We start from the raw sequence: 27,977 nt of genomic DNA, 5'->3' as shown, positions 1-27,977 counted from the left end.
AGTTTAAGATTAGATCTTGAGTTTGTGTGCATGGCTCAGTGTATGAGTAATAAATTATACTAAAGTTTTTTACTCCAGTAGGCTCTTATTTCAAAGTAGGATTAGTTAAAACAGTAAATTCTGATTGGTGGAATGATTGATTATTGTTTTTTTAAAAAATCATAGTAGTCATAGTTTTTTAATAAAATTATGATAAAATAATGGTGGAACGGGTTAAATGTTGTTAATTTGTAATGGATATTTAAAGCTTATCTGAGAACCTCCAAATTATGGTGAATTTTCTTTTTGTCTCTGTGTCATATTAAATTATATGTATTTAAATAAGGTAAATAGTAATAACTTATACAACCAATAGTTTGTATTGCAAATGGCATCTTCTAACTTCTTGGTAGTATAAATAAGCCAAGAATAGTCTTTTCATAATTATAACTTTATAGTTACAATAATTCAAGGGTATTTGTTTTTTTTTTTTTACACATTTCTTTGAAATATTTGACTATCTTAAAAGCTTTTAAATAAGGCAGTGCTGCAGAGTGCTAATAAACCCACACATGCCTGGATGTGTTGCTTATTTAACTTTCCTGTGTGTCATTTCCATGTTAATGGGATAAATACAGTGTTTTCTTTTCTGACTCATTTACTGAGTGAAGGCCAAAAGACATTATTTTATGAATAGGATCATGAGAAAGAATTATCTTCTCCAAGAGATAGCAAGCCCTTGACCGTTGAAAAGAACTATTATACTGAAAGCTTTGATATTTTGTACTTGCAGTAGCTGGCCTTGAGAGAGAGTCGTTTAACTTTTCCCATTCTTGAACAGTGTAAATCATAAAAGGTGTTGCTGAATATAGACATAAAGCACATTTGAAGTTGATAATCTTAGTGGTTTTATAACACTGTGCTTTTGTCTGTGGTAAATGCTTACTGAACGTTCACTTAAAACATTGTTGAGTGTGGAAAATCAGAAACTTTCAGGCGCGTGATTTAAAATCTTAATCTAGTACCCCTTTTCGTAAGTGATCCTGGCTTCTTGGTAAATTCTAATAAAAATGGAATTTTAAAATTGATTCATTGTATTAGCCCTGTTTAAATTTTCAAGCAGGTTCTAAAAAGCACTCCCGCCTTTTCTTTTATATATACAGGGAGTGCTCAGAATCCTTGGATTCTGCTTTAAACGTTCTGGCGCGAGCATTGGAAAATAACAAAGACAATCCAGAAATTTGGTGCCATTACCTCAGATTGTTCTCAAAAAGAGGAACCAAGGACGAGGTGCAGGAAATGTGTGAAACAGCTGTTGAATATGCTCCAGATTATCAGAGCTTTTGGACTGTGAGTAGAAAAGATAACGTACATGTGCGTGTGTGTGTGTGCGCGCACGTGTGTGTGTAATCCTTTGGATCATCTTAAATATTGATATGTAGCTTAATAGAGCATATGCCTTATCTGAATATGGATATAATAACCTTACTTTCAGTTTCTAGTAACCACAAAGCCACTTCTGGATCAGAATTTAGACTAAGCAGAAGAAAATATTTAGTGAAGCAGTGATTTTTTGTTGTTGTTAACTTTATTAGTAAAGAAAAAAATGTAAAATTATTAAAAATTTCACACTTGCCTATATTTACACAGTTTTAGTTTGGGCAAAGTTAAGTGTAGCTTTTGCAAAACACCTGAAAAAATTGTTTCTTTTAAATTTATCTTAAATTGCCTCTATAAAATTATAATGACTGTCAGGAAACATTTTTGTCTTTTTATTATTTGTTTCCATGCTTATAGAAATAATCCCAATCTGTAATTCACACTAATATCTAAAGTTGCCAAGCTAAAAACATTTGATTGAGAAAAAGTGGCCTCCTCTTCTTTCTCCAAGAGAATGAGATGGTTTTTTTGGCTGTCAATTTTTGAGACAGGGTCTTACTATGTCACCCAGGCTGAGTGCAGTAGTATAGTCATGACTTACTGCAGCCTCTACCTTCTGGACCCAAGCGATTCTCCTACCTCAGCCTCCTGAGTAGCTGGGGCCACACATGTGTGCTACCATGCCTGGATAGTTTTTAGATTTTTTTGTAGAGATGGGTTCTTGCTCTGTTGCCCGGACGGGTCTTGAACTCTTGGGCTCATGCAATCCTCCTGCCTGGGCCTCCCGAAGTGCTGGGACTAAAGATGTGAGCCACCATGCCCAGCCAAGAATGGGATGTTTTTTACCCAGACTTAAAATTATAATTGATCCACTTGAGAAATAAAATAAATATTCACCTGAACTTGGGAGCCATTAGTTTCAGATAAATTTTTAAATAAATCTGTTGCTGTCAGATCTGTCATTTACTTACCAACTGAAGTTGTGAACCTGATAGATTTAGATAACATGATACTCCTTAATAAACTTCCTACTCTGTTTCTTACTCTTTGAACGTAGGTACTGAACAGATTTGGATAGTAAAGGATGCTTGATTTTATTTTTTTTCTTTTTTGAAACCTAGAGCATTGTACCAAAGTGAATGTTGTTGATCACTACAAGATTTTATAAGGTGTGGAATATTCAAAAGTTGTAATATTTTTCTTTGAAGTTGTTTGGTCTTTAATGTGTTTTGTCATGCATTTCCTTTCTTTTTTAAAAAATCTTTTTTGAAACGGAGTCTCGCTGTGCCACCCAGGCTGGAGTGCAAGGGTGCGATGTTGGCTCACTGCAACCTCCGCCTCCCAGGTTGAAGTGGTCCTCCTGCCTCAGCCTCTAAAGTAACTGGGACTACAGGCATGCACCACCAAGCCTGGCTAAGTTTTGTATTTTTAGTACAGGTGGGGTTTCACCATATTGGCCAGGCTGGTCTCAAACTCATGTGATCCACCCACCTTGGCCGCCCTAAGCGCTGGGATTATAGGTGTGAGCCACTGTGCCCAGCACATTTCTAATATAAGTCTATTCTCAAAACTTTTATATAGTCACACACCTAAGCAACACAAATTGTATGTGATAATAAATGTGAACTTTGGATATTCATCCTGATCTTGCTGCGATTTACCTTTTAAATCAGGGAAAAGAGAAATGAAATTGCTTCAGTGATGACTATAAGAGTATATCTGTATTGTTTTAGTTTTCATATGATTCCACTTTTCGATATGTGATAGGAGTCTAGGTTGTAGTACTAGAAGATGGATTTATACATTTTTACAATTATCCTTTTTGCAGAAGTTGAAGATTTACTATGAGATGGTTTTTTAATGAAATGTGAAAAGTCTGTAGTTTTGGTTTATTCTCGTAAGGCAAGATTAATAATATAAAGGCCCTTTGGGCAGTTTTTACACCTAGAAAGCACCTTTGAAGAGAAGGATTATGTATGTGAGAGAATGTTGGAGTTTCTGATGGGAGCAGCCAAGCGGGAAACATCCAGTATTTTGTCCTTTCAGCTTTTGGAGGCTCTTTTGTTTAGAGTTCAACTGCACATATTTACTGGAAGATGCCAAAGTGCACTGGCAATTTTACAGGTAAGCACTTGTTACAGGATTTAATTGCATTTTGTAGAAAAAGTTTAAAAGGTCTACACTGTTATCCATAGCATTATTTAATGGTTGAAAGCACAAGATTTGGATTTGAATCCTTGTTCTTCCACTTACTGCTAAGTCCTGTGACATTGGGTAAGTCTGTGACTTTATTTCCTCATTTGCCTGATGGGTGTAGTATCTTTTTTTATAAGATACTAATAAGTCGAGTTTTTGTAAGATACTAATAAGTAGAGTTTTATAATAAGTAGGGTTTTTATAAGGTTTCAATGAAAGTATTTTATGTTAAGTATCCACAGATAAACTTCAAGATTCAAGCCATAAGGGAAAAAATCAGTCTGATGAAAATAATCTATATGAGTGTGGTTTAAAAAAATTTTTTTCTTTTTACTGTTTTGTCTTTGTCTTACTAGATTTTAAGTATCAGGACACTTAAGATGTACCAACAAATGTGACCTTTTTATTATTTCATAAACTTTAGCATGGTAAAAATTATGTTTATCTGGTATTGACATCTCTAAATAATTTTTTTATCAAAAAATTTAAAATTTTTCCTAGAATGCATTGAAATCTGCTAATGATGGAATAGTTGCTGAATACCTTAAAACAAGTGATCGATGTTTGGCATGGTTGGCCTACATACATCTTATTGAATTCAACATTCTCCCTTCAAAATTTTATGATCCATCTAATGATAATCCTTCAAGAATTGTTAACACAGAATCATTTGTAATGCCATGGCAAGCAGTTCAAGATGTAAAGACTAATCCTGACATGTTGTTAGCAGTTTTTGAAGGTAAGTATAAAGTTTATAAATTGTAATATCAACTGTTATGTTATAACATCAGTGTTTAGAACATTAACTACCCATTATTGTGATTCTCCATAATTAAGTGGAACAAATTTATATCTCTATATTGCAAGTTTTAGTTTCACAATTTATAAGGCAAATTAAGTATTGAATCAGAGAAGATGGTCACTGGCATCTTTGAAAACCAGTAACTGCATGATATTACATTATCTTTCTGATTGTGGCAAAGGGTATCTGTTAAATGTGTAGAGAAAATAAATTATGTAAGTTTGATGAATTGATTAAATCAGAGAACTAGGTACCTTTTTTTTTTTTTTTAGCAGTCCATTAAGGTGGAAGTTTAAAGATTTGTATCTTGTCAGCCAATTAATATTTTCTCCATCAGTCAGTGAGGTTGGTTGCTTCTCTATATTAAATGATAGGCCTGTTGTGGAACACATTACAAGATGTAAAGCCTGTTCCTAAAAGAAGTATATAGCCTAGTCAGAAGATAAAATCTATACATTTGTCATAATTATTAAACATATAAGGCCATATAACTGTGTGTTTAGTATATAGTCTAAACTGTATGCTACATAAAAGAGACTAGGGCCGGGCACAGTGGCTCATGCCTGTAATCCCAGCCAAGGAGGCATGGGCAGATCACCTGAGGTCAGGAGTTCGAGACCAGCCTGGCCAACATGGTGAATCCCCATCTCTACTAAAAATACAAAATTTAGCCAGGCGTGGTGATGCACGCCTGTATTCCCAGCTACTCAGGAGGCTGAAGCACAAGAATTGTTTGAACAAGGAGGTGAAGGTTGCAGTGAGCTGAGATCACGCCATTGTACTCCATCCTGGACAACAGAGTGAGACTCAGTCTCAAAAAAAACAAGAGACTAGGATCTGTGATTTATAGAATTATTTGATACTGGCCATGAACCCAAAGGGAAGAGATTATTATAGATTGGCATGATAAAGGAAGTCTTCATAGAAGAATGGGGATCTGGAGCTAGATGTTGAAGCATGGCTATCAATATGACAAAGTGGGTCTCCTCAGAGATGGGGGTGGACCCTTGTCTTATTTATCGTTTTACTCCTAAGGTCCTGTAAGGATGTGTGGCAAAATATTAAGTGCTTATTAAATGCTTGTTAAATACCCAGTGAAGGAAGGAAAGTAAAGAAAGGACATTACTGTTAGGGGAGTTAAACAAAAAGCAACAGGTAGATGGAAATTTATGCAATGGATTTGAAGTGTGATTGGGAAAAGGGATAGGTCTTACCAAACTGAGAATTCTGTGCTGGACAATCGTAGTGATTAAGCCTGATAAGTAGAATGATACTTGATTTTCAAGAACCTTGAAAATGTGGTAGACTTGATGGCAGTAGAGGTTCTTTAAGAAAGAGAATGTGCTTAAAGAGAAATTACACCAATGGTAGGAAAACCAACCAGAAGCTGATGGCAGTAACTGAAGTACAAGAAAAGTATCCTGGGAAGGAGGGTATTAGAGACGTTTTAAGTTATCACATAGAAATACATGGCGGGGGGAGGCAGGGGCGGGTTGCAGATTAAATGTCGGGAAAGAGGAGAAGGAGTAATCAAAGATTTCAGAGTTTTGAGACTGGGAAAAGGAAAGTATCATTAATAGAAAACTGGTAAGTTGGGAAGACTGATTTTGATGGTAGGAGTAGTATTTGTGATTGTAATTGGTCATTCAAGTGGAAATGATTGTTGGCGGTAGGAAATAAGGAAGTGGACCTTGGCCATGCGTGGTGCCTCACATCTGTAATCCCAGCACTTGATAATCTGCTGACGCAGGTGGATCACCTGAGGTCAGGAGTTTGAGACCAGCCTGGCCAACATGGTGAAACCCCATCTCTACTAAAAATACAAAAATTAGTGGGGCATGGTGGTGTGTGTGCCTGTAATCCCAACTACTTGGGAGGCTGAGGCAGGATAATTGCCTGAACCCAGGAGGCAGAGGTTGCAGTGAGCTGAGATCGTGCCACTGCACTCCAGCCTGGGCAACAGAGCAAGACTCCGTTTCAAAAAAAAAGGAAGTGGACCTTACTTGGACAATTATCAATACATAAGTGGATTTGAGTGTTATTCACATAGAAGTTACTGTGTTATAGAATGCTTTACAGTTTTTATAATGTGCTTTTGAAGTAAATTATGCAGCAGTTGAGGCTATGGGATATTTTCTCTGAGGAAATGAGATTTAAGAGCATAACAGTAAGGAGTAAAAGGGACAGTGGAGTCATTAAAATGGGAATCAGAGGAAATGTAAACAATCTCTTGGAAGCAGAGGCAAGAAGAAATTAAGAAGAAGAGGAAGAACACTGTCAAATGTTAAATAAAATGAAGGTAGAGGTGAGCTTTTATGTTTGGTTAGATATGAGTCCTTATAAGTGAACTTCAAGAGTGTAGTTTCAAAGTGATTGCATTCACTTTTAAACTCCACGGATCTGGGAAGTTGTGGTACCATTGGGTAAGGAGGAAATGGTCACAGCTGTGCAAAGTAAAACATTGTACCATTTAGTAAGTAGCAACAAGATCAAGAAAGAACTCTTTACAAGGGGAAAAGTGTGTTTTGATGGAGTAAGGAAAGGATCTAGTTTGGAGAGACATTCAAATGGCTGTGTGGGGCAGCAGGGCAAGACTTCCTTTGCAGTTGTCAGGGAAAGATGAAAAGATAATTTATTCTATAATGTTTTTTTTCAGATGGGTTTTAAAGAATTTAGGATAACAGAGATACTTGTTTAAATGAAAACACTGATAGATGCAAAAGCTCATATGGGATGACTTTATTCTTACCAGGAAAGTTGAGGAAAAGTTGAAGGAATTGAATTTTAGGATTTTGGAGATTGCTTGAATAACTTCCTTTGAGTAAAAGCCAGAAGCTCAGTAAAGGTGAATAAGATGATGGATGGGTAATCAAAGGGGGGAGGGGTCATCTTTTCCCATTGGTCTCTAGGAGTTGAAGTAACACAGTCAAATATTTCATTTTTATGATTGACATGATTCATGTTGTGATGTTTTTGGGTAGATGCGGTGAAAGCTTGCACAGATGAGAGCCTTACTGTTGAGGAAAGAATAGAGGCCTGCCTTCCACTTTACACAAACATGATTGCTCTGCACCAACTCCTGGAGAGGTACAACTTAATTGCCAAGCAGCTCACCTTGTATTAAAAAGTGATCTTTTCATGTCTTTAACCGTTTTGTTTTTGTTTTTGTTAAGGTATGAGGCTGCAATGGAGCTTTGTAAATCTTTACTGGAATCATGTCCCATTAACTGCCAGTTGCTGGAAGCCCTCGTTGCATTATATTTGAAAACAAATCAGCACGACAAAGCCAGAGCATTGTGGCTTACTGCATTTGAAAAAAATCCTCAGAATGCAGAGGTTTTTTATCATATGTGCAAATTCTTCATCTTACAGGTAAAAAATAATGTATAATTCTTAAATATGATGCTTTTATATTTCAAATTTCCCTGTCAGCACCAGGAAGTGTTTCCTGGTCCTTTTACCCTTTGCAAGCTGTGTTAGGTGTTCCTTCTCTCTCTGCCATAGTTCTACCTTAACACTTATTACAGTGCTTTGTAATTTTATTCCTAGCTACTTTAATATATGCTATACTAAACTTCTTGAAGGCAAGGAACATGTTTACTCATATTTGCAGCCCAACGCCTACCACAGTGCTAGATGGCTAGTACGTAATTGATGGATGAAATGTGAGCCTATGGTAGTGTTAGAGGTTAAGCTGTTTAATCGTTAGTGGAACTTAATTCAGAGAGTAAAATATAATAACAGTTTTCTGAGTATGTCTCAAACTCATCCCCTCCGCCCCTTACCCACCCAAGAAACTTAATCTAATGAGTACTTTTTTAAGGCTTTTTTTCTCCCTTGTGACATTTTAATTAAACATTGTAAGCCTGATATATATCCCCCTCCCTCTTTTTAAAATAGAATCGAGGCGATAATCTTCTTCCATTTTTGCGGAAATTTATTGCATCCTTCTTTAAACCGGGGTTTGAGAAGTATAATAACTTGGATCTGTTTCGGTAAGTTGTAGAATTCTTAGTTTGTAGAGGAATGAGAGATAGCACAGTTCAGTAGAAAGATTACAGTTTTTTTTCTTATATGATTACATTTTAGACTGACTTTTTAGTACTTGAATACCCACTTAACAGAATACTCGAAACAGAATAAATATAACAATAAAAATGGAGGCAAGATGGAAAATTCTTTAACATTCTTTGGATTAAACACACTATACAAAGTAAGGCATATATTATAACCATAGTAACTCATTCTTTTACTTTATTGTTATTGTTGTTAATTTTAGTACTGAATATTATAGCACTTAGTTATCCCAAGGCAATCTCAGTGATTTTTTACAAAATATATTTTCATTTATTTGATTGGTTATCAAAGTGAATATAAATAATATGCCTTTTTCTTTTTTTAATTCTGAAGAGAACTACTTTAGCCCTTGATATGTCATGGAGTAAGAAGTTTCAGAGGATCCTTTTCTCAACCATTAATTTCTTAATAGCTCATATAGAGCTGTACTTACTGTCTTTCCTGAGAGTTCCTATTCCAACAATAAGAGGTCGTGGCAGGTTTTGAATAATGATTTTTTAGGGGGGAGCCTCTTAAAATTATCTTTCCTTTGTCCTCCTCATCTCTTTATGGGGTTAGCAACTTTTTTCTTAAGAGCCAGAAAGTAAATATTTTAGGTTAGCAGGCCATGTAGCCATGAAGTCTATTACCACTACTCTACTATATTGCTTTATTGAGAAACCAGCCACAGATGAAATGTAAATGAATGGTTATGACTGTGTTCCAGTACAGCTGTTTACAAAAATAGGCATGGTTTGCTGATCCTAAGTTAAAGCAGCATCAAAAGGAAAATACTTTATCACGACATACTCTATTTTGTATTAGGAAGAACTGAGAGAAGAAAGCTGAATATCTCTCAAAAAAATTTATTGTAGAAAATACAGATGAGTGAAAATAGAATCTTAAAGCCCAAATTTTTTTAAGTAAGTGATCTATCCAACCTAGACCTTGTTTTTTTTTTTTTTGTTGTTGTTGTTTTTAAATTTTACTTTAAGAAATGGAATCTCGCTCTGTCTCCCAGGCTGGAATGCTGTGGTGCAATCTCACCTCATTGCAACCCTCCGTCTCCCAGGTTCAAGCAATTCTCCTGTCTCAGCCTCCAGAGTAGCTGGGATTACAGGCACACACCCCCCACACCTGACTAATTTTTTGTATTTTAGTAGAGACAGGTTTCACTGTGTTACCCAGGATGGTTTCGAACTCCTGAGCTCAGGCAATCCGCCTGCCTTAGCCTCCCAAAGTGCTAGAATTACAGTTGTGACCCACTGTGCCCGGCCCACCCTAGAACTTTTTGTGAAAATGGCAGTTTTATTTGAGATTTGGGAACACTATTCCCTTCCAGACTTGAGTCTTTATATATGTCCTCTTATGGTAGCAATTTATTGCCATAGCAATTTTAGTGCCCTTCCCAAAGGACCCTTCTTTCTGCTCTGTTACATCTATATTAATATTTACAAATAATTACAAATGAAATAATTCTAAATGCAAATTAATAGAAAATAATTAAACTTCTATAAGGAGTTTAGAGATTTTTCAGCTTCTCCATACTCAATTTCTTCCTCGTTTAAATTAGTTTGCTTTAACATCTCAAGCTCAGGCAAAGGACTAATTCAAGGCTGAACCAAGCTCTTTAGAGATTGCTGGTTCTGGTCTTCCCTTGGGCACGGAGATAATTGGTTTAGTTTAAAAGAAAATGCTACCAATTTCTGCCTTGGTAACTAATCAAAGATTTTCAGATCTTGTTGATGCCAGCTTAATAAGGCAGAATAAATAAGCATCAATAAAAATTTGAAAATGAGTTGTCTCCAAATATATTCTCATTACTAAGTCATCTTTATTATTTTGTGGAAATAGTCATAATTCACTGAGAATTAAGAGAAAAAGGTATTCTGTTTATAGCTTATTTAGACAATAATGAAACCCTTGTTTACACAAAGATTGTGCATTTCTGTTAATTTAGAAAGTCTTTTTCATCAGCTATTAGGAGAATGATGATAGATGAGATAATTTTTGGCCTTGCCATACTTACTGTATATTGATACAAGTTTTTAAAATTTATAAATTGTCAATGTTTATTAATAGGAGAAATCTGCTCTTAATTGGTTCAAAACACTTTTAAAATTTCATGAGTAGAAATTGTTAAGCAAAATACTTAGCATTGTAATTTTTACCTGGAGTTGAATCAACTCTCTATGTGACATTTAGTATAAAGATGGCAGGCAGAAGGAACTAGATAGGTAATTTTCATGTGTTTCAAGTCAATTTGAAGATTAAGTAGATAGCTAGAAAAATTAATTTGGGGATATCATTTACTTTACTAAAGTTAAACTAGGGATTATAGTCTTAAGTAGATTAGATTTGAAGTTATCTCTTCTGACCATCTCAGTTTTCAGTGAGGATGTTAAGGGATTAACTCATGGTAATGTAGCTTGTCTTGGCAAAGTCAGGATGATAACCTGACTTCTAGATGTTCTATTTCTTCTCTTTCTTATGTTTGCCCCTGATGCAGCCTGTCTAATTGATTAAGACTTGTCCCCTTGCAATTATTTAAAAATTTAAGACAAATAGTTATACCAGATTGTCATTTTTGTGATCAGTGTATTTCCTTTAAAAACGTTGTTCTTAAGGATGGTGGTATCTTACACACAGATTAAAATACATTGGAGGGAAAGTGGACTTAGTCCAGTAGAATTCTTTACTGATTGACTTTTTAGAGTTACTGGGATCGACTTACAATCCTAGTAAGTATTGTGGTTTTTCAAGAAGGGGCTATAATTTGTAATATTTCCCAAACTTATTTGATCATAGATCTCTTTTGACAGGTACCTTATGGGCTAATGTGTTATAGAATACACTTTGATATCATGTCTAAAATTAAACTTAAATGGGTTGTATGTGTGTATGGCTGTATGTGAGAGAGATTACTTTCAGACATAAGGTTTAGTAAATCCTTTTTTTTCTTTTTTAAGAAAGGGTCTCACTCTTTAACATGGGCTGGAGCACAGTGTTGTGATCTCAGCTCACTGCAATCTCTGCCTCCTGAGTTCAAGCTATTCTCCCACCTCAGCCCGGGAGTACCTGGGACTACAGGCATGCACCACCATGCCTGGCTAATTTTTGTATTTTTTGTAGAGATCTTGGGGTTTCACCCAAGTTGTTAGCCAGGCTGATCTTGAACTCCTGACCTTAAGTGATCCACCTACCTCGGCCTCCCTAAGTGCTGGGATTACGGGTGTGAGCCACAGCCCCAGGCCTTGTAAATCTTTTTTTAACAAGAAAGTACAGATTTCATTGGAAAATTTCAGATACTTGGTAGACTCATTTGTTCTTTTTAAACTAGGTTTAATTAGAGGATTATGGGGTTTCGTTTAATCTTGGGGATAGAATAAAAAATTCATTTTAGGAGGAGAGTTTTTCATATAGGTATAAAATAATAAAATTGTGGGCCAGGCACAGCGGCTCATGCCTACAATCCCAGCACTTTGGGAGGTTGAGGCATGTGAATTACTTGAAGCCTGGAGTTCAAGACCAGCCTGGCCAACATGGCGAAACACTGTCTCTATTACAAATACAAAAATTAGCTGGGCGTGGTGCTGCATGCCTGTAGTCCCAGCTACTCGGGAAGCTAAGACATGAGAATCACCTGAACCTGGGAAGTGGAGGCTGCAATGAGCCGAGATTGTGCCACTGCACTCCAGCCTGGGCGACAGAGCGAGACTCGTCTCAAAAACAAACAAACACAAAAAACATTGTGAGTAACGTGTAATCCTAGAGATGTGACCAAAGACGTATGGTATGCATATGAAAAGAAAGTCTCGTTGCTTTCTAAAAAATATTTAAATGAAATTTAAGTGAAACTAACGATTTAAAAAAATATGTGTGTAATTCATGTGTGTATAGGTGTAATTTAAAACAATACTTGGTTTTTTTTCAGGTATCTTTTAAATATTCCAGGACCAATTGACATTCCATCTCGTTTATGTAAAGGGAATTTTGAGGATGATATGTTTAACCACCAAGTTCCTTATTTGTGGCTGATTTACTGGTGAGACATCCACTGTGGAGAGATATTGCATACTAGGCCTGCATTTGCTGTTTATTATTGAATTACACTGTGTTTGTTATAATTAACTTGATGTTAAAGTCATTGAAGCACAATTGAAGAGATGCTAAGGTTTACTATATACTAGAGAAGAAAGGTCAAAAGAAGGATTCTATTGTAATAACATCTGTAATGTTTAAAATCCTTTGTCATTCCTTCACCTGATAGAATTGAATGATAGACATGTTTTCCTTCATTTTTTAAACAGCCTTTGTCATCCTCTTCAATCAAGTATTAAAGAGACAGTGGAGGCATATGAGGCAGCATTAGGGGTGGCCATGAGGTGTGATATAGTACAGAAGATATGGATGGAGTAAGTTTAATTTTTCTTGATAAGAATGGGATTTGGGGATAAAGGGGTATGGTTGGGAAAGGGGTGACCAGCTTTCTTGGTGAGAGAACTGCTGGCTTAGTTATTCTAAATTACAATATTTTTTTTTTGGCAGTTATCTTGTCTTTGCGAATAATAGAGCTGCTGGATCCAGAAACAAAGTTCAAGAATTCAAATTTTTTACTGATTTAGTGAATAGATGTTTGGTTACAGTCCCTGCCCGATACCCCATTCCTTTTAGCAGTGCTGATTACTGGTCCAACTATGAATTTCATAATAGGGTAAGAACTCAAAACTTTTTTCTTTAGATGTTTGTATAAAACAAAGACTTTAAAAATGATAGCAAAACTCCTGTTTTATATCAAGAGAGCTTTTTCTAGGACTACTTTCTTAACATTCACTATTATTCTTGACCATGTTTCTTATCTATTTAGAGTCTAGCAATAGAACCCTTTGAGGCTCAATTAAAATGTGCATTAATTATTATGTTATAGTTATGAAAATTTAACATTGGAAGCAAAATAGGGATATTAAGGTATAATACATATTAATGAAAAAACACATCAAATCAAAGATTCTATTGTAATACCTGTAATGTTTTGCTTGAGTAGTTGAAAATTCTACTGAATGAAAAATTTAGTAACTTCAAAATAAGTATGGGCTTATACGTTGTAGCTGCTCTTTTTGTAAATATTTTGTCAAGCAAATATAGCTATACATAAGGCATAAGAAAGTTTAAGATTAGGTGCTGCTTATAATTCTAACAGTAGAATCTAAAGATACAGTTTTGTGATTACCTTTTTAAAAAATTTTTTTTCAGGCACTACTTTTATTCAGCGCATTATAGGCTAAAAAGCTCCTTGCTAAAGCTTATTGTAGACTAAAACATATATATGTTTTATTTATTTATTTTTGGTGGGGTGGTTTTGTTGCTAATCAGGATAACCAATTATTATGCTTGTACTTCTATGCCATTCTTTATCCCAGGATCTCAAACCACTTTATGGACATTAAGTCATTTACACACGGGCATTCCATGAGCAAGATGTGGCAGGTATTATTAGCCCTATGACTTGCCGAGCTATACAGCAAGTAAAGGTAGACTCAGGAATGAAAACCCGGACTCCTGGCTTCTTGTCAGTGTTCTGCCCATGGTTCTCATCACTAGACCATATTTCCTAATTCGTATTTGGAAAGTCACTAATAAAATTAATGGTAGGAACTGTAACTCACAACATCATACATTACTATAATTTATACATTCATATCTTAAAGACCATTTTGGTTTTCATGTTAAAACACATAGGTAATTGGATTTCACATTTTGGTTGCATTCATTTTTCGCCCCCCTCAACCTTTACAGGTTATTTTCTTTTATTTGAGCTGTGTTCCAAAGACCCAGCATTCCAAAACCTTGGAACGGTTTTGTTCAATTATGCCAGCTAATTCTGGACTTGCATTGAGGTAAGAAAAAGTAACATTCTTTTGGTTCTCTGCCTAATGGAATAGGCTCTTCATATAAAATTATTCTTGAAAACTTGATAAAAATAGTCTGTTGTTCCATTATGTCCTCATGAATATATACTACTTAATTTCAGAGTTGTTAAGCCAATGTTTAGCTATTCGTTCAAAAGTCAATGTAAAAATTCTGGTCGCTTCAGAAAACTTCAAGTTACAAGGGGGCAAATAATTCCATTCAAGTAAAGTTCATCTGTGTTCCCTAAACACACACCATCTGTCCTTAGCATGTGCATTATAAGCAGTAAGCTTGTTTTCCATGGCAAGGAAATATTATTTAAGAGGCTTTCATATTTTCACCTAGGTCAGTTGCTCTCAAATATTGGCAAACATTAGAATCTCCTGGGATGCTCATTTAAAATGTAGATTCCTGACCTTGAGCCCTCACACCACATTTTTGAAGCACTGATTAGGGATTTCATATATTCAATCAGAACGAGATTTCTCAGCCTTTCTTTGTACTTTCTCTGCTCTGATACAGCAAACCCACTTTCATCCACAAGAATTATGCTTTTTAATTCAAAAAGGTACCCTGCACGCTAATGCATTGGCCTCCACTTGTACAGTCATTCCCACTGCATCAGTTGTATCTTATCGTTTTATGGATCATAAGATGCCTAAAATATTTATAAAATGTTCCCTTATGTTTTAAAGGATTTACATTTCATTTAGCATGTATGTGGGGAAAATCATATAAAAGTTTATAAACTACAGTTGAGACAAACATAATGGTAGTATTTTACAATTTTCTTAGCAAGCCTGCCAATCTATAGAAGCTCATTACAGAAATGTTAATTATGAAACACCTTTGATAAAATGTGAAATAGAAAATGTGGTCATATTTTGATATAATTTTCTATTGTGATAGGCATTTTAGAATGTAGGTAGTTTACTTGTTTATTTTGTTGGTAAATCCCTACCTCTGTGTTTTGACACTTATTTCCTCTGGTCGTCCCTGTTCTTTTTTTCCAGGAGAATAGAGAACTTTAATGGTTACTATACATGCATTTTAGTTCAAGAAATATTCAAGATTGATCATACTTTAAGAAAGAAAAATACCAGGAAATTGCATTAGTTTATGGTTACTATACATGCATTTTAGTTCAAGAAATATTCAAGATTGATCATACTCTAAGAAAGAAAAATACCAGGAAATTGCATTAGTATCAAGCCATTAGTTTAAAAAAAAAATGGGATGGGAAATAGGGACTCTTATTTGGAGGGAATGCTTTTATGTCCTATAGAAATACATGCACCTTAGTGTAGTTTGGTAAGATGAGCATAGATCTTGACTTGACCTCTTCATAGTTTGCACATTCCTGTCCCAGGGTAATTTTTGTAAGAGACATTCTGAAATATTTGCTGGGTAGCCTTTATGGAATTTAACTAATCAAGATTTATACTTAATCATTGTGCTCATAGAGCACATTTGGGGTTCCCTACACTGCAATGCTTTGTTCATTTTCCTGAATATACTTTACAGGTTACTTCAGCATGAATGGGAAGAAAGCAATGTTCAGATTCTGAAACTTCAAGCCAAGATGTTTACATATAATATCCCAACATGCCTGGCCACCTGGAAAATGTAATGCAACAATCATGTACATGTTTTTATAGCTATTGCTTTTATTTATAAGGTTTGCTCCAGACAGGTAAAATCTGAAATGACATCTATATATATATGTATTTTTTTTTCTTTTTTTCATGGACAGATTGCTATTCTTAATTTAGATTTGTTTTTAGCATTTACTGAGGTTTAATGAGAGTGAGTACTCATTAAGAATTGCCTCTAAAAGCAAAAAGCGTAGACTTTTAATTTTCTTTGAAGGAGAACATTTAAGTAACAGTACTGTTATCAAACAAATCTGCTACAGTCATTTTAAGACCGCCTCTTTTGAAATGGGGTGTGTCTACCCTGTTATAGTCTGATTTCTTCTTTCTTTTAAAGGTGTTAGTGCTAGGTATTTTTGACTAGTAATTATGAGGTGTTTTGTTTTTGTTTTTGTTTTTTTTTCCTCCCGTGAACGTTATTTATGTTCAAAACACTGGTCTGCTTTTTTCTTGTAAAGTTGATAAAAATTGTTGAATTTTTCTTTTCACTATAGGTTTTCCTCCTTGGAAGTTTAGCCTGTTAACTTTCAGGAAGTTTTGTACTCAGATTCCCACAGTCAGTATTCTGCCAGTGGTGGTGTTTCATTTTGTTCAAAGATATATAAATTTTTCTTTTCCTTTTTCTGTATTCCTTTTTTTTTTTTTTTTTCCTTAGAGCCATTGCTGCTGAGATTGTTCTAAAGGGACAAAGAGAGGTAAGCCATGGTTGAATATCAGATGGGTCACTTTTAAAAAGTTTTTCTGTACCTTTTGTTGACTTCTCAATTTAAAAGAATTAAAGCACAGAAGTTAACATTTCATGCACACTAGGAACCAGGTGGGGAAACAAAAGTAGTTAACATTTTAAGAGCACCAAATATTTGGAAACTCCAAAACTCAGCATAACCATTTTGTCTCAGATGTTACTGTGAATTACCATTCTTTAAACAGATAGAATTATGAAGGTGTTTTTCATTATGTTTTCTGATGGAATTATGTGTATATCTATCTTACAGGTCCACCGTTTATATCAGAGAGCCTTACAGAAGTTACCTCTTTGTGCATCACTGTGGAAAGATGTAATGCTTTTTATCTTTTATTTTATCTTGATGTTTTCCTGTAAATTTTCTGCATGTGCCATATCCATTGATGTGGTAATGCTCAAACTCTAGCTAAGTCTTACTTCTATGCTTCCCTGTCTTTTACAGCAACTCTTGTTTGAAGCATCAGAAGGAGGTAAAACTGATAACCTGAGAAAACTAGTTTCCAAGTGCCAAGAGATTGGAGTCAGCCTAAATGAGCTCTTAAATTTAAACAGTAACAAAACAGAAAGCAAGAATCACTGAACACTGGGTGCAGTCAGTTCTAAGTCCTTATAATAATTGCCAAAATTATTTGAATGATTCTTCAAGATTAGGCTGATCCCTGGCTAAGGTCTATGTAAGGCAGACAAGCATTATTGATCATATCAAGTTCCCTACAATATCCTGTCCTCAAAACCGGAAGCAATGAACATGATCCTCTTCGGTTGGATAAATGAACTTCCTGTTTGGCCTGCTTCTAGGCCCTGCCAGATTCTCATAACATCATATACGTAAGTATAGTTCCTCAAAGTGACTGACATTTATTTTAATTTTGCTTTGTTTTTGTTTTTTATTTTCTCCCCCATTCCTTTATTTTGTGTTATTCCTGATTCACTTGACACTCTCTGATGCCTGAGAGATTCCTGTTTGGGATTTAATATCCAGGGCTGTGTTTACAGTAAAAAAGCAGGCAGTCCCTTTTAGTTTTTCCTTTTTAAATTTTTTTGAGATTCTTCATTTCAGGATTTAAAACTATAGCAGTCCATCTTAAGGAAAGTGTAACTGCCATGGCCACAAGTCTGCTAGTTGCACTTGAATGCTCTATCAGGGTTGTTTATTGCCCTTTCTACGTTCTGGACTCCTTGCCGAGACTGTTTAACTTGAAGATTAAAGAAACTATTGCAAATGCCAGTGCATCAGAACCTAAGAGTGGTCAAATATTATGTGCAATTTTTTTGTAAAGAAATTTTAATTTATAATAAAGTTTAACAGTTTAAAGAACAGTTAATATTTGAACTGCTTTGTATTGAAATACTACTTTGTAGTATTAAAATTGTTTATATACTTTTTTAATATAAGTTAACTTTCTAAAAACTCTTGCTGTCTTTATTCACTTTTCACACTGGTGGGAAAGGGTCGAAGTCGGAGATAAAGATATTTACCATAACTTATACTTTTTTATCTTGAAACTGCTTTCTCATTAAAAAAAAAATTTAATGATTTCTTAATTCATGAGAAGATGGATACTGTTGTGAGGACAGTGAACAGAGAGGTTTGCACTACCATTAAATTCCTTGTTCTCAAATTCACAGTGTTTAGAAGGTGCCTCCCAACTGTAGTTTGAATGATTTGCCTAGTGACATGCCATCTTCTGTTGAATATCAGTGTGATTGAATGCAAAGGAGACCTTGCTTTTTATTTTGTTTTCAGTTTATATTTGGTTGTTTTAACCTTGGCAAGAAAAATGTTAATGACACACACACACCACCACAAGTCTGGTCTTAACAACTTGCACTTGAACTGTTAGAGGCAGAGCAGCAACCCCATGAAATACCAGGCAAACTTGTACATGTTTACATTTGTATAATGCTCACTAAAAATAGAACCATATTTTACCAGACAGGGCGATTTGGCTAGTAAGTGCTGTTAGATGGGGTCAAGAATGGAATCCATTTGTCTAGTGTCTTTCATTTAATCAAAAAGAAAGCTGGAGGCTTACTGGTTTTTCCCTAAAACCAAAAAAATGTGGGTGGAAGATAGTAATCCTGGAGGAATAGATATCTATCTACTCACTGTATGCATTTAACTTTATACAACTTTGAAAGCTTTTCGTGCTCTGATTTTTTGAAAACAGTTGTTAGGTGCTTAGTAAAATATTTCCAGTGTGTGCCTCCATAGTGTAACAGTTTTTAATGTTAACTGAAATGTCTCAGTAGTTTTTAGGAGACAGTCCTAAGCTTGAACTTTTGTTGCATTAACAGTTCCATCAGCAGTAACTGTTTTATCTGTCTCTCTTTTTTTTTTTAATGAGTTCTTTGCATTGGTGTTTGTAGAATTCCACTCAGTGCATGCAGTCACAGGGTCCATCCATGGAGGCTGTACACTGACAACTCTAGGGATGGCCATTCACATGTTCTGCACAGTCATGTAGGAATAGGCCCTGTTTCCTCTTTGATCCATTGTCATATTGCTATTTAAAGGTATCTTATACAAATGATACTGCCTTAAAGATAAATTCTCATATCATCTTTTCTTCCTGTCAGTTTATAAACTCACTTTAACCTTCACATTAAAAAAAAAAATCACACACACTGCTTAAGGGTGAGGTATATGTTCCTGTCATCCTTCCGTTATCAGTTTTACTTTTTTTTTTTTTAAATGAAGTGCTTTCAGTACATGATAATTAAAGTATTAAGCAAATTTGGGTTAAAGTTTTTATGGTTATTGCAGAAACATGAGTATAAAAATATTTAACATACTGTGTGACTAAAGTCTTTCTTTTGGACAGAGAAAAGACTAGTCATTGAGAACTGCAGTCCCTTGTATCTGCCACCCCTGCTGGGGGACAAAACATGCTAACAAAAGAGGCCTTTTTAGGCTGTGGGATTTTATCTCTGATAAAGGAAATGGAGTGGTAGATTGTGATGTATTTTTATGTGTTTTTGTTCATTTTAGAGAACAGCCTAATATTTCTATTTGCCTTTTAACGGAAAGTGGACCTTGTAACGTTGTTTTTCACTCGATTATCTAAGGCGGTTTGCTTTCAATTAAAGGGTGTATAAACCTACATCATAAAGTAAGCAAGAATCTCCAGGTGCAACATCTAAGAGCTAAAGGCACTAAGCAGACAAGAAAAAAGTGATTAAGACTGACAACAAATGTAGAGGGACTTTATTGAAGATTGTAGTTCAAATATTTATTTTTCAAGGTTGTTGAAAAGGTAGGAACATGTGGCTAGAATACAAAGCAGGGCCAATATTCTTGGTTAAAGCTGTCATGTGTTCACAGATAAGTCCTAATTTCCTCAAGTCTGCTTTCATGTCTGTATGTTAACATTAATGTGAGGGAAGAATGGGGAAATACAATTTTAGTGACCTTTCAGGTTTCAGGATTATGCCTGCAGGTGTGTCATTGCCCTTCAGTGCATATTAACAGTAATTATACAGAACATTTTGAACAAGAGCTGGTCAAGAAAAGGCAAGCTTCTGATGAACATTTCTGATATTGTTTCTTTTTTGTTTAAAATTAGGACTATATCTTTCCAAGCTGTGATGCTTCTTAGTGTAGGTGGTAGAGTCAAACTGAAAAAGAGCTTTTTCTTTCTTTCGTCTTTTTTGGGGGTAGAGGAGTTTATTCCATATGCCACCGGAATGCCCCCTTTCTACAGGTGTTCCTCAGTTGCATGTTTCACTATTGGGGAGAGGGGCAGTGAACAGCTACCTCAGGACATGCTGTTCCATCCTGTCCTCATTCCCGTCTTCCACCATCATTCACATAACCTTCCTCACTACTTTTTCAGTACTACCTGATTTAGATTATGATACATGTGAAAAGATTTTTCAATTTTTTCTGACATCTTTGAGGTAGATAATGGAAACTTGCCTCTGTCTTCCACAAATGGTAAGATGGATATAGAGATTGTCTCCACTTCTCATTTGGTGACCTTCAAAAGAGGGACCCCACAACATGTTTTTCAGAAGCCTCATGAAGAGAATCAGGCATTTTTTCATTTCAGAATCCATTTGAGCTCTGTGCTAGGCATTCTCAATACAGAGAAGAGTAAAGGGATCCCCTTTTACGTTCTAACAGAAGAGGAACGTATGCCAAGGAAGCATCTCCAAAGGGAATCTATCCTAACTTGAGTTAGAAGTTGGGAAAGGCTTCCTGAATGGAAGTTAATCACTGAGCTAAGGGAAAAAATGGAGGAAAAGTTGAGACCAATAATAATTTCAAAAATCGTGTCACTTCTACACATTTGGAAACCTGTGCATTTTTTAAAAAAACTTTCTGAAAAGCTTTAACTTTCCAAATTCATTCACAACTGAAAATTCATTAAACATGGTAACAGATGTGTAAAACTCCATAGCAGCCTAACTGTTCAGAAGAGAGTGCCCTTGGGGCACCCTGTGCTTCAAAACCCACATGAGCATGAGTGACTAGGAGTAATCCTATTAGAAGACCCAGTTTAAACAGCATTGATTTCCAAAGTCTGATTGTAATTGCAGCTGCTGCTACTAGCTTTTACTTTTTTCCCCTCTCTCTAACTTCTTGGGTAATGCATGAATAAAATGTCACTTGCAACATTTATTATCTACAACTTGCAGAGCACTATTTCAATTCCAGTCTACATGGTTTTCCATTACTTTTTTTTAAACCTTTCCTATGGTGTTGAGCCATTACGTTTTAAGAGTCATGGTTATTTTTCTGTTCATATAGAACTACCCAAAGTGGGCCGGGGGTGGTGGCTTACTTCTGTAATCCCAGCACTTTGGGAGTCCGAGGCGGGCAGATCACGAGGTTGATGGATCACGGGGTCAAGAGATAGAGACCATAGAGACCATCCTGGCTAACATGGTGAAACCCCGTCACCCCGTCTCTACTAAAAATGTAAATTAGCTGGGCGTGGTGGCGGGCACCTGTAGTCTCAGCTACTCGGTAGGCTGAGGCGGGAGAATGGTGTGAACCTGGGAGGGGGAGCTTGCAGTGAGCTGAGATTGCGCCGCTGCACTCCAGCCTGGGCGACAGAGTGAGACTCCATCTCAAAAAAAAAAAAAAAAAAAGTGGCCCAAAGTGTCTTCACTGCTTTAAACTGGTTTTTCCATATGACCCAATACCAGAAATGTTTTCAACCAAAGTAAAGCTAATTAAAGCCAGGAATAAAATGATTCAGTTGAGGAACAACAATAACCAAAAAAAAAGTTTAAACTTAGAGGAATGTGTGCTTCCTAGTTTGATGGAACGCAGAAGTTCCAGAATATCTGAAGCCATTACTACTCTTAAGTGGTGGGTGCTGTGATTGATCTGAATTTTCCCTCCAGTGTAAGAACAAAACAATACAAAACAGTGAATAGAACATTAAGAGTATGTGAGTTAATTGTATTTCAATTACCATAGAGTAACATGAATATTTTACTTTTACGCAAGACTATATAATAAATTTTCAAACTATAAACAAATACGACTTTTCAAGGGCTGTCTTCTATGAATTAAGTAAAATTTTAAATTTAAACATGAAAACTATTTGCATAGCCTTTCTTAAAAAGTATATACATTTGCCTTTTGGGAATCTGAAAATCTCAAGACTGATTATCAAGTCTGTTGAAATCAAAGGTAGGTTTACAATATTGTTTGGTCAATCAAGCAGCTTGATTGCAAAAGTTCTTACCTAGCGAAAGTAAGCCATATGAAAGAGAATGATAGCCAACAGTCTAAAGGAGCTGAATCAATTAGGAAGAGTGACAGACTGGTGAGCTGTTTGCATTAGTGGACATAATCAGGGCATATGCTGCCAAGGCCAAAACAAACACTCAACTTGGCACATCATACAGTGAAATTTATGAGATTGCCAGGAGATAGATTTGACATTTCATACTGTTTGAAATGGAGCTACAAAGAAATAGTTTCAGGAAATGGAGAAGTGTGAACCAATGTGAGTGATGAAAAAGTGTGTATCTAAAAGATCTGGGTATTAGATTCAGCTCTACCATAAACTAGCTATGTAATTGTGACAGGCCATTTCACTGCCCCCTGTCTCTTTTTCTGCATTAAAATGGGGAATGATGTGTACTTACCTCAGGGGTGTTGAGATCAAATAATAGGAATTACCCTTAAAAAAAAAATGAGAAGTATTTTGAGTTTAGAATCATGTTCCAAAATTTTGAAGCAGAGATGCTACAAAATAATAGTTTGCTTCCTCTGGACCTAATTTCTTTTCTTCTTTTTTTTTTTTAATTTTTTTTTTGAGACAGGGTCTCTTACCCAGGTTGGAGTGCAATGGTGCAGTCATGGCTCACTGCAGCCCCGACCCTCCTGGGCTCAAGTGATCCTCCCACCTCAGCCTCATGAGTAGCTGGGATCACAGGCACACACTACCATGCTTGGCTTTTTTCTTTTTTTTTTTTTTGTATTTTTTGTAGAGACAGGGTTTCACTGTATTGGCTAGGCTGGTCTTGAACTCCTGAGCTCAAGCAGTCTAACTGCCTAGGCCTCCCAAAGTATTGGGATTACAGGTGTGAGGCACCATGCCCAGCCCTGGACAGAATTTCCTTGCTGTCACTTGATGAAGAGCATATAACTCTACCAATGCTCAAGCATGAATTAGTTGCTGTTTGCAAGAGAGACAGCAGAAAATTGTAGTGTAGGCCAGGTACCGTGGCTCAGGCCTGTAATACCTGCACTTCGGGAGGCCAAGACAGGAGGATTGCTTGAGAGCAGCCTGGGAAACAGCGAGACCATGTCTCAAAAAAAAAAAAAAAGCTGCTGTCTAAATTCAGTGGCTCATTCCAGGCATTACCAAAATCAGTTAAGAGATGGTCTTGGCTGGACATGGTGGCTCACGCCTGTAATCCCAGCACTTTGGGAGGCACTTAGCAGCTGCCCAGCACCTGCTAAGGCAGGCGGATCACGAGGTCAGGAGATCGAGACCATCCTGGCTAACATGGTGAAACCCCGTCTCTACTAAAAATACAAAAAAGTTAGCCAACTTGGTGGCGGGCGCCTGTAGTCCCAGCTACTCGGGAGGCTGAGGCAGGAGAATGGCGTGAACCCAGGAGGCGGAGCTTGCAGTGAGCCAAGATCGGGCCACTGCACTTCAGCCTGGACGACAGAGCAAGACTCTGTCTCAAAAAAAAAAAGAGATGGTCTTGAGACAGGCGTGGTGGCTCATTGCCTGTAATCCTAGGACTTTGGGAAGCCAAGTTAAGACGATCTCAAGTTTAGGAGTTTGAGACCATCCTGGGCAATATAAAGAAACCCCATCTCTTTAAAAACAAGGTCTTTAGGTTTTAAAGTCAAAAGGAATCAAAATTTAGTCTGCTCCTGTTTTCCATTCTCAGGATTCTCAGCATGTTGGCTGTATTCCCTTTGTGGTGAAATAGAGGATAAAAACTACCCCTTAATTCAGTACTCAGAATTTAAGTGTAGAGAGTATCTTAATAATCGAAGCCACTTTCCACACTTTTTTGTAGTTGCCTATAAAAGAACATGAGAGTGTTGACCAATTAAGTTTACTTATTTTGTAGGCAGCAGTCATAAAATGACCTAACCAGGCAAGAGGACTTGCATAGAGTTTGCATATAAGATAATCCTCCAGGAACATACTTTTAAGAGAAAAGAATTGCTGGGTTTTTTAAACCATAATTAGACCAAATTTGGCTGAAGCTCTGGCCCAGTGATGAAAAGAAAAATGAGAGAATGCAGAACAAGGGGTAATTGGTAGTGTTCACTTGGTGATTAGTACTGTTCTAAATAAAAGTAATATCTAATTTGGGGGTGGGGAGGAAAGGATGTGAGTCAAAATAGCCAGTAGTAAAATCCAAGGCTTACAATTCAATGTGAATGACGCTTTCTATATTAGGATTGACAGATGAAAATAGCAGTGGTTTAAAAGTTTAAGTAGGGTGGACCAAGGCTGACTGTATGATACTCTACTGTAACAGAGACCTAGGCACCTGTTTGTCCTGTGTGACCTCCTTTCCCAAAAGGGGTGCTACATATGGTTGTGTTAGTCATGTCCTGTGCAAGGACACATGGCCAAAGGCTGAACTAGCAGGGGATGAAATTAATTCCATGATCGACTCATCAAGCACCCTAAGGCACCGGTTGAGTCAGCATGGAGGAATGGTGGCCTTTTAAAAATCCACACAAAGGGATCATTAAGAACCCAAGCTCTATGGGGAGGGTTGGCGTTTTTCTAAATTGCACAACAGCACCACGTGGGCTGGTGGTCCTGATGATTCTAGATGGTTGCTCCACACCCAAGCTCTTTTGTTCACATTCATATTTAGCAGGAAGGAAAAATGAAGGGAAGCAAGACCCACCTCCTTTCTTAAGAGGACTCAGAAGCTGAACGTGCCACATTTGCTTTTGTCCAATTGTTCAGAACGTAGACACATGGCCACTGCAGGGAGGCTGGGCAATGTAGTCGTTATTTTGAGTAGCTCCGTGGACCGCATAAATTCAAGTATGAAAGGGAATACGTATCTGAGGAACAACTAAACATGTGCCACACTACCATCAAGTGGAGTAAACAAACTATAGAGTGGAGTTAGTGGCTTCAACCCAGCTTGTTTGGAGGTCTAAAAAAGTTTTAAATAGTGAACCTGTAAAATCTCTTCTAGCTCTCTAATTCTACTCTATAATCTTAAGTTTGGAAGAGGGAAGCTAAAAGCACATTTCCCAGACCTAGCTGGTCTGGAAATTTAATAAACGGTCATTTAATAACAACTAACACTTTGTTGAGATTTTAGTCTGTCACACCATTGTAAGTGCTCAAGGAATATTTATTTACATTTTCACAACAACCCTATGAGATATTGCTGTAATCTCCAATTTACAAATGTAAACTGAGTCATGAGAAATTAATTAACTCAGCCAGGTCACAAAGATAGTAAATGACAAACCCAGGAAGCTGACTTCCGAGTGCGTGCCCTTAATTTGCAACCTAAAAATCCCCTAGAGTAAAACTGGTCCACTGAGAAGCAATCCTGAGAACTTTGAGGGAATTATTGAGAAAGAGGCACTTTCTTTTTGTTACTAAGCTACACTAAGTTAGGGGAATGGAAGCCTGGAACAGTGGGTAGTTGCCTTGACACAGCACTGTTAGAGCCCACTGGAAGTGAGGCCCAAGAGGAAAGCAGAGCCAAGAGCTGAGGAAAGACATTCTTGGTAATAGCAGAATTTGTCGTGTCTGAAATCAGATAACGCTGAATTCTTCAGGCATTTAAATGTTTTCATTCTCATTGACTACCTCTTCTCCCCATTTGAAAAATTGACCTGGCTCTGCACAGTGTTTCACACCTATAGTTCCAGCTACTCAGGACGCTAAGGTGGGAGGATCATTTGAGCCCAGTTCAAGGAGGCAGTGTGCCACGATCACATCTGTAAATAGCCACTGCACTCTAGCCTGGGTAACATAATGAGACTTTGTCTCTAAGAAAAATTTAAAAACTAAAAATTGAGCTTCTAAGACTCAGTATAGGTTCTTGTCCTCTGAAAACACTAAATTTAAACATTTGTGGGTGTATGCCTGCAGAATGTAACATCACTGATTAAGTCATTGGACAATCAGGACAAAAGATGGTGTAAGTTCTTAGAATTGTATGAATTGTGATCTAAGTTGAGAGGTATGGAAGTGAGAGAATTGCATATTTAGATATGTAGGGGGTAGGGCTGAGAAGTTTCAGGAGGGAAATAAATATAGCCATAGTACTTAAATTCTTTTTGGATTTTCCTTGGATTGAAAACTTGGCTGTATGATTAGGAGAAAGTTCACTTAACAATTCTTAAGTCAACATTTCTTCATTTTTAAGATGGGATTAGTACTAGTGCTTATTTCACCTGAAGTTGTCAGGATAAAACAAGAGCATACTAGTAAAGGGCTTAGCCATAAGCTTAAGATGTGTGATAGTAGAAGCTATTTGAGGATAGAAGGCTTGGAAATGTGGGTTAGGGCAGTGTTTCATAATAATAAGAAAAGGGTGGGCAGGTGCAGTGACTCATGCCTGTAATCTCAGCACTTTGGGAGGCTGAGGTGGGTGGACCACTTGAGATCAAGAGTTCGAGGCCAGCCTGACCAACGTGGTGAAACCTTGTCTCTACTAAAAATACAAAAATTGGCCGGGCATGGCGGCTTGCGCCTGTAGTCCCACCTACTCAGGAGGCTGAGGTGGGAGAATCGCTTGAACTCAAGAGGCAGAAATTGAAGTGAGCCGAGATTATGCCACTATAGTCCAGCCTGAGTGACAGAGCAAGACTCTGTCAAAAAAAAAAAAAAAAAAAAGGAATAAAATGACTTATTAGTGGTGGTGGGGTCTCATTGCTTGATAAAACTTTTCACTAGAGGAAGAAGAACAAGTAGAGACCAAAAGTGGAATAATTAAGTTTGAACCGTTATTTGGTGAAAGAAAGTTCTAGTAAAGGTTTGGAAACTAGTATTGATGGATGGGATGGCACTTGCAAAGAGATGAAAAGAGAATATGGCTTTCTCAGTTGGAGATTCCCTGGTGTAGGGAATGTGCTAAAAAGATGACAGTGATCTAGGCCTTTGCTGCTCAGTGTAGTTCTGGATCTACAGCATCAGGGTCATCTGGAAGCTCGTTAGAAATGCAGAATCTCAGGCCCTACCCAGACCCACTGAATCAGAATCTGCATTTTAATAAGATCCCAAGGTGATCTCATGCGCATTAAAATTTGAGAAGCACTGCTCCAGGCTAGAGAGCAATGCATGGATTTCCATTGTTTAAAATGCAAAAGAATGAAGAAATGTGGTCCCAAATCACTGGGACATCTGTTTTAATATCTGTGATACAGTAGCAACAAGTTGCATAGTTTTCTTTAGGCTTACTGTTTCATTATGCAGTGTGTGCCTGCCAGGTTTCAGAAACACAAAACTAACCACTAATTTTCATCCTTATCAATGCTCTTTCCTCCAAAACTGATGCTAAGGAATACTTCTGGCTTCCCAAGTTTTAAATATTGAAGTGCTCTTGAAATTTAAGTGAACTATAACTCCTTGCTTACCCACAGTATTAGTTATCTATTGCTGCATAACTATCCCAAAACTTACCAACCTAAAATAACAAACATGTGTCACAGTATCTGTGCTTAGCTGAGTGATTTGGCTAAGGGTCACTTGTGAAGTTGAATCAAGCTATAGGCTGGGGCTTCAGTCAGTCATCTGAGGTTCCACTGGGGCTGAAGGATCTATTTCTAAGATTGCTC

General features: G+C 36.7%; 1 protein-coding gene across 1 annotated transcript in view; it reads left to right on the top strand.

Moving 5' to 3' along the window:
• Window positions 1–18,131, top strand: part of ZFC3H1 (zinc finger C3H1-type containing) — a 54,543-nt gene extending 36,412 nt beyond the window's left edge. The window contains exons 22-35 of the mRNA XM_015152250.3: window positions 1,143–1,329; window positions 3,295–3,483; window positions 4,057–4,294; window positions 7,339–7,444; window positions 7,531–7,729; window positions 8,258–8,352; window positions 12,348–12,458; window positions 12,724–12,828; window positions 12,962–13,127; window positions 14,210–14,310; window positions 15,848–15,949; window positions 16,631–16,670; window positions 16,971–17,033; window positions 17,163–18,131. Coding sequence (XP_015007736.1) covers window positions 1,143–1,329; window positions 3,295–3,483; window positions 4,057–4,294; window positions 7,339–7,444; window positions 7,531–7,729; window positions 8,258–8,352; window positions 12,348–12,458; window positions 12,724–12,828; window positions 12,962–13,127; window positions 14,210–14,310; window positions 15,848–15,949; window positions 16,631–16,670; window positions 16,971–17,033; window positions 17,163–17,300 — 1,840 coding nt within the window. The 3' untranslated portion in view covers window positions 17,301–18,131. The remainder of the gene's footprint in view (window positions 1–1,142; window positions 1,330–3,294; window positions 3,484–4,056; window positions 4,295–7,338; window positions 7,445–7,530; window positions 7,730–8,257; window positions 8,353–12,347; window positions 12,459–12,723; window positions 12,829–12,961; window positions 13,128–14,209; window positions 14,311–15,847; window positions 15,950–16,630; window positions 16,671–16,970; window positions 17,034–17,162) is intronic.
• Window positions 18,132–27,977: the final 9,846 nt, after the last annotated feature.

The sequence above is a fragment of the Macaca mulatta genome, chromosome 11 (assembly GCF_049350105.2).
Source record: "Macaca mulatta isolate MMU2019108-1 chromosome 11, T2T-MMU8v2.0, whole genome shotgun sequence".
NCBI lineage: Eukaryota > Metazoa > Chordata > Mammalia > Primates > Cercopithecidae > Macaca > Macaca mulatta.
The sequence above is the reverse complement of the archived record's forward strand: the minus strand, read 5'-3'. Positions and strand labels throughout refer to the sequence as shown.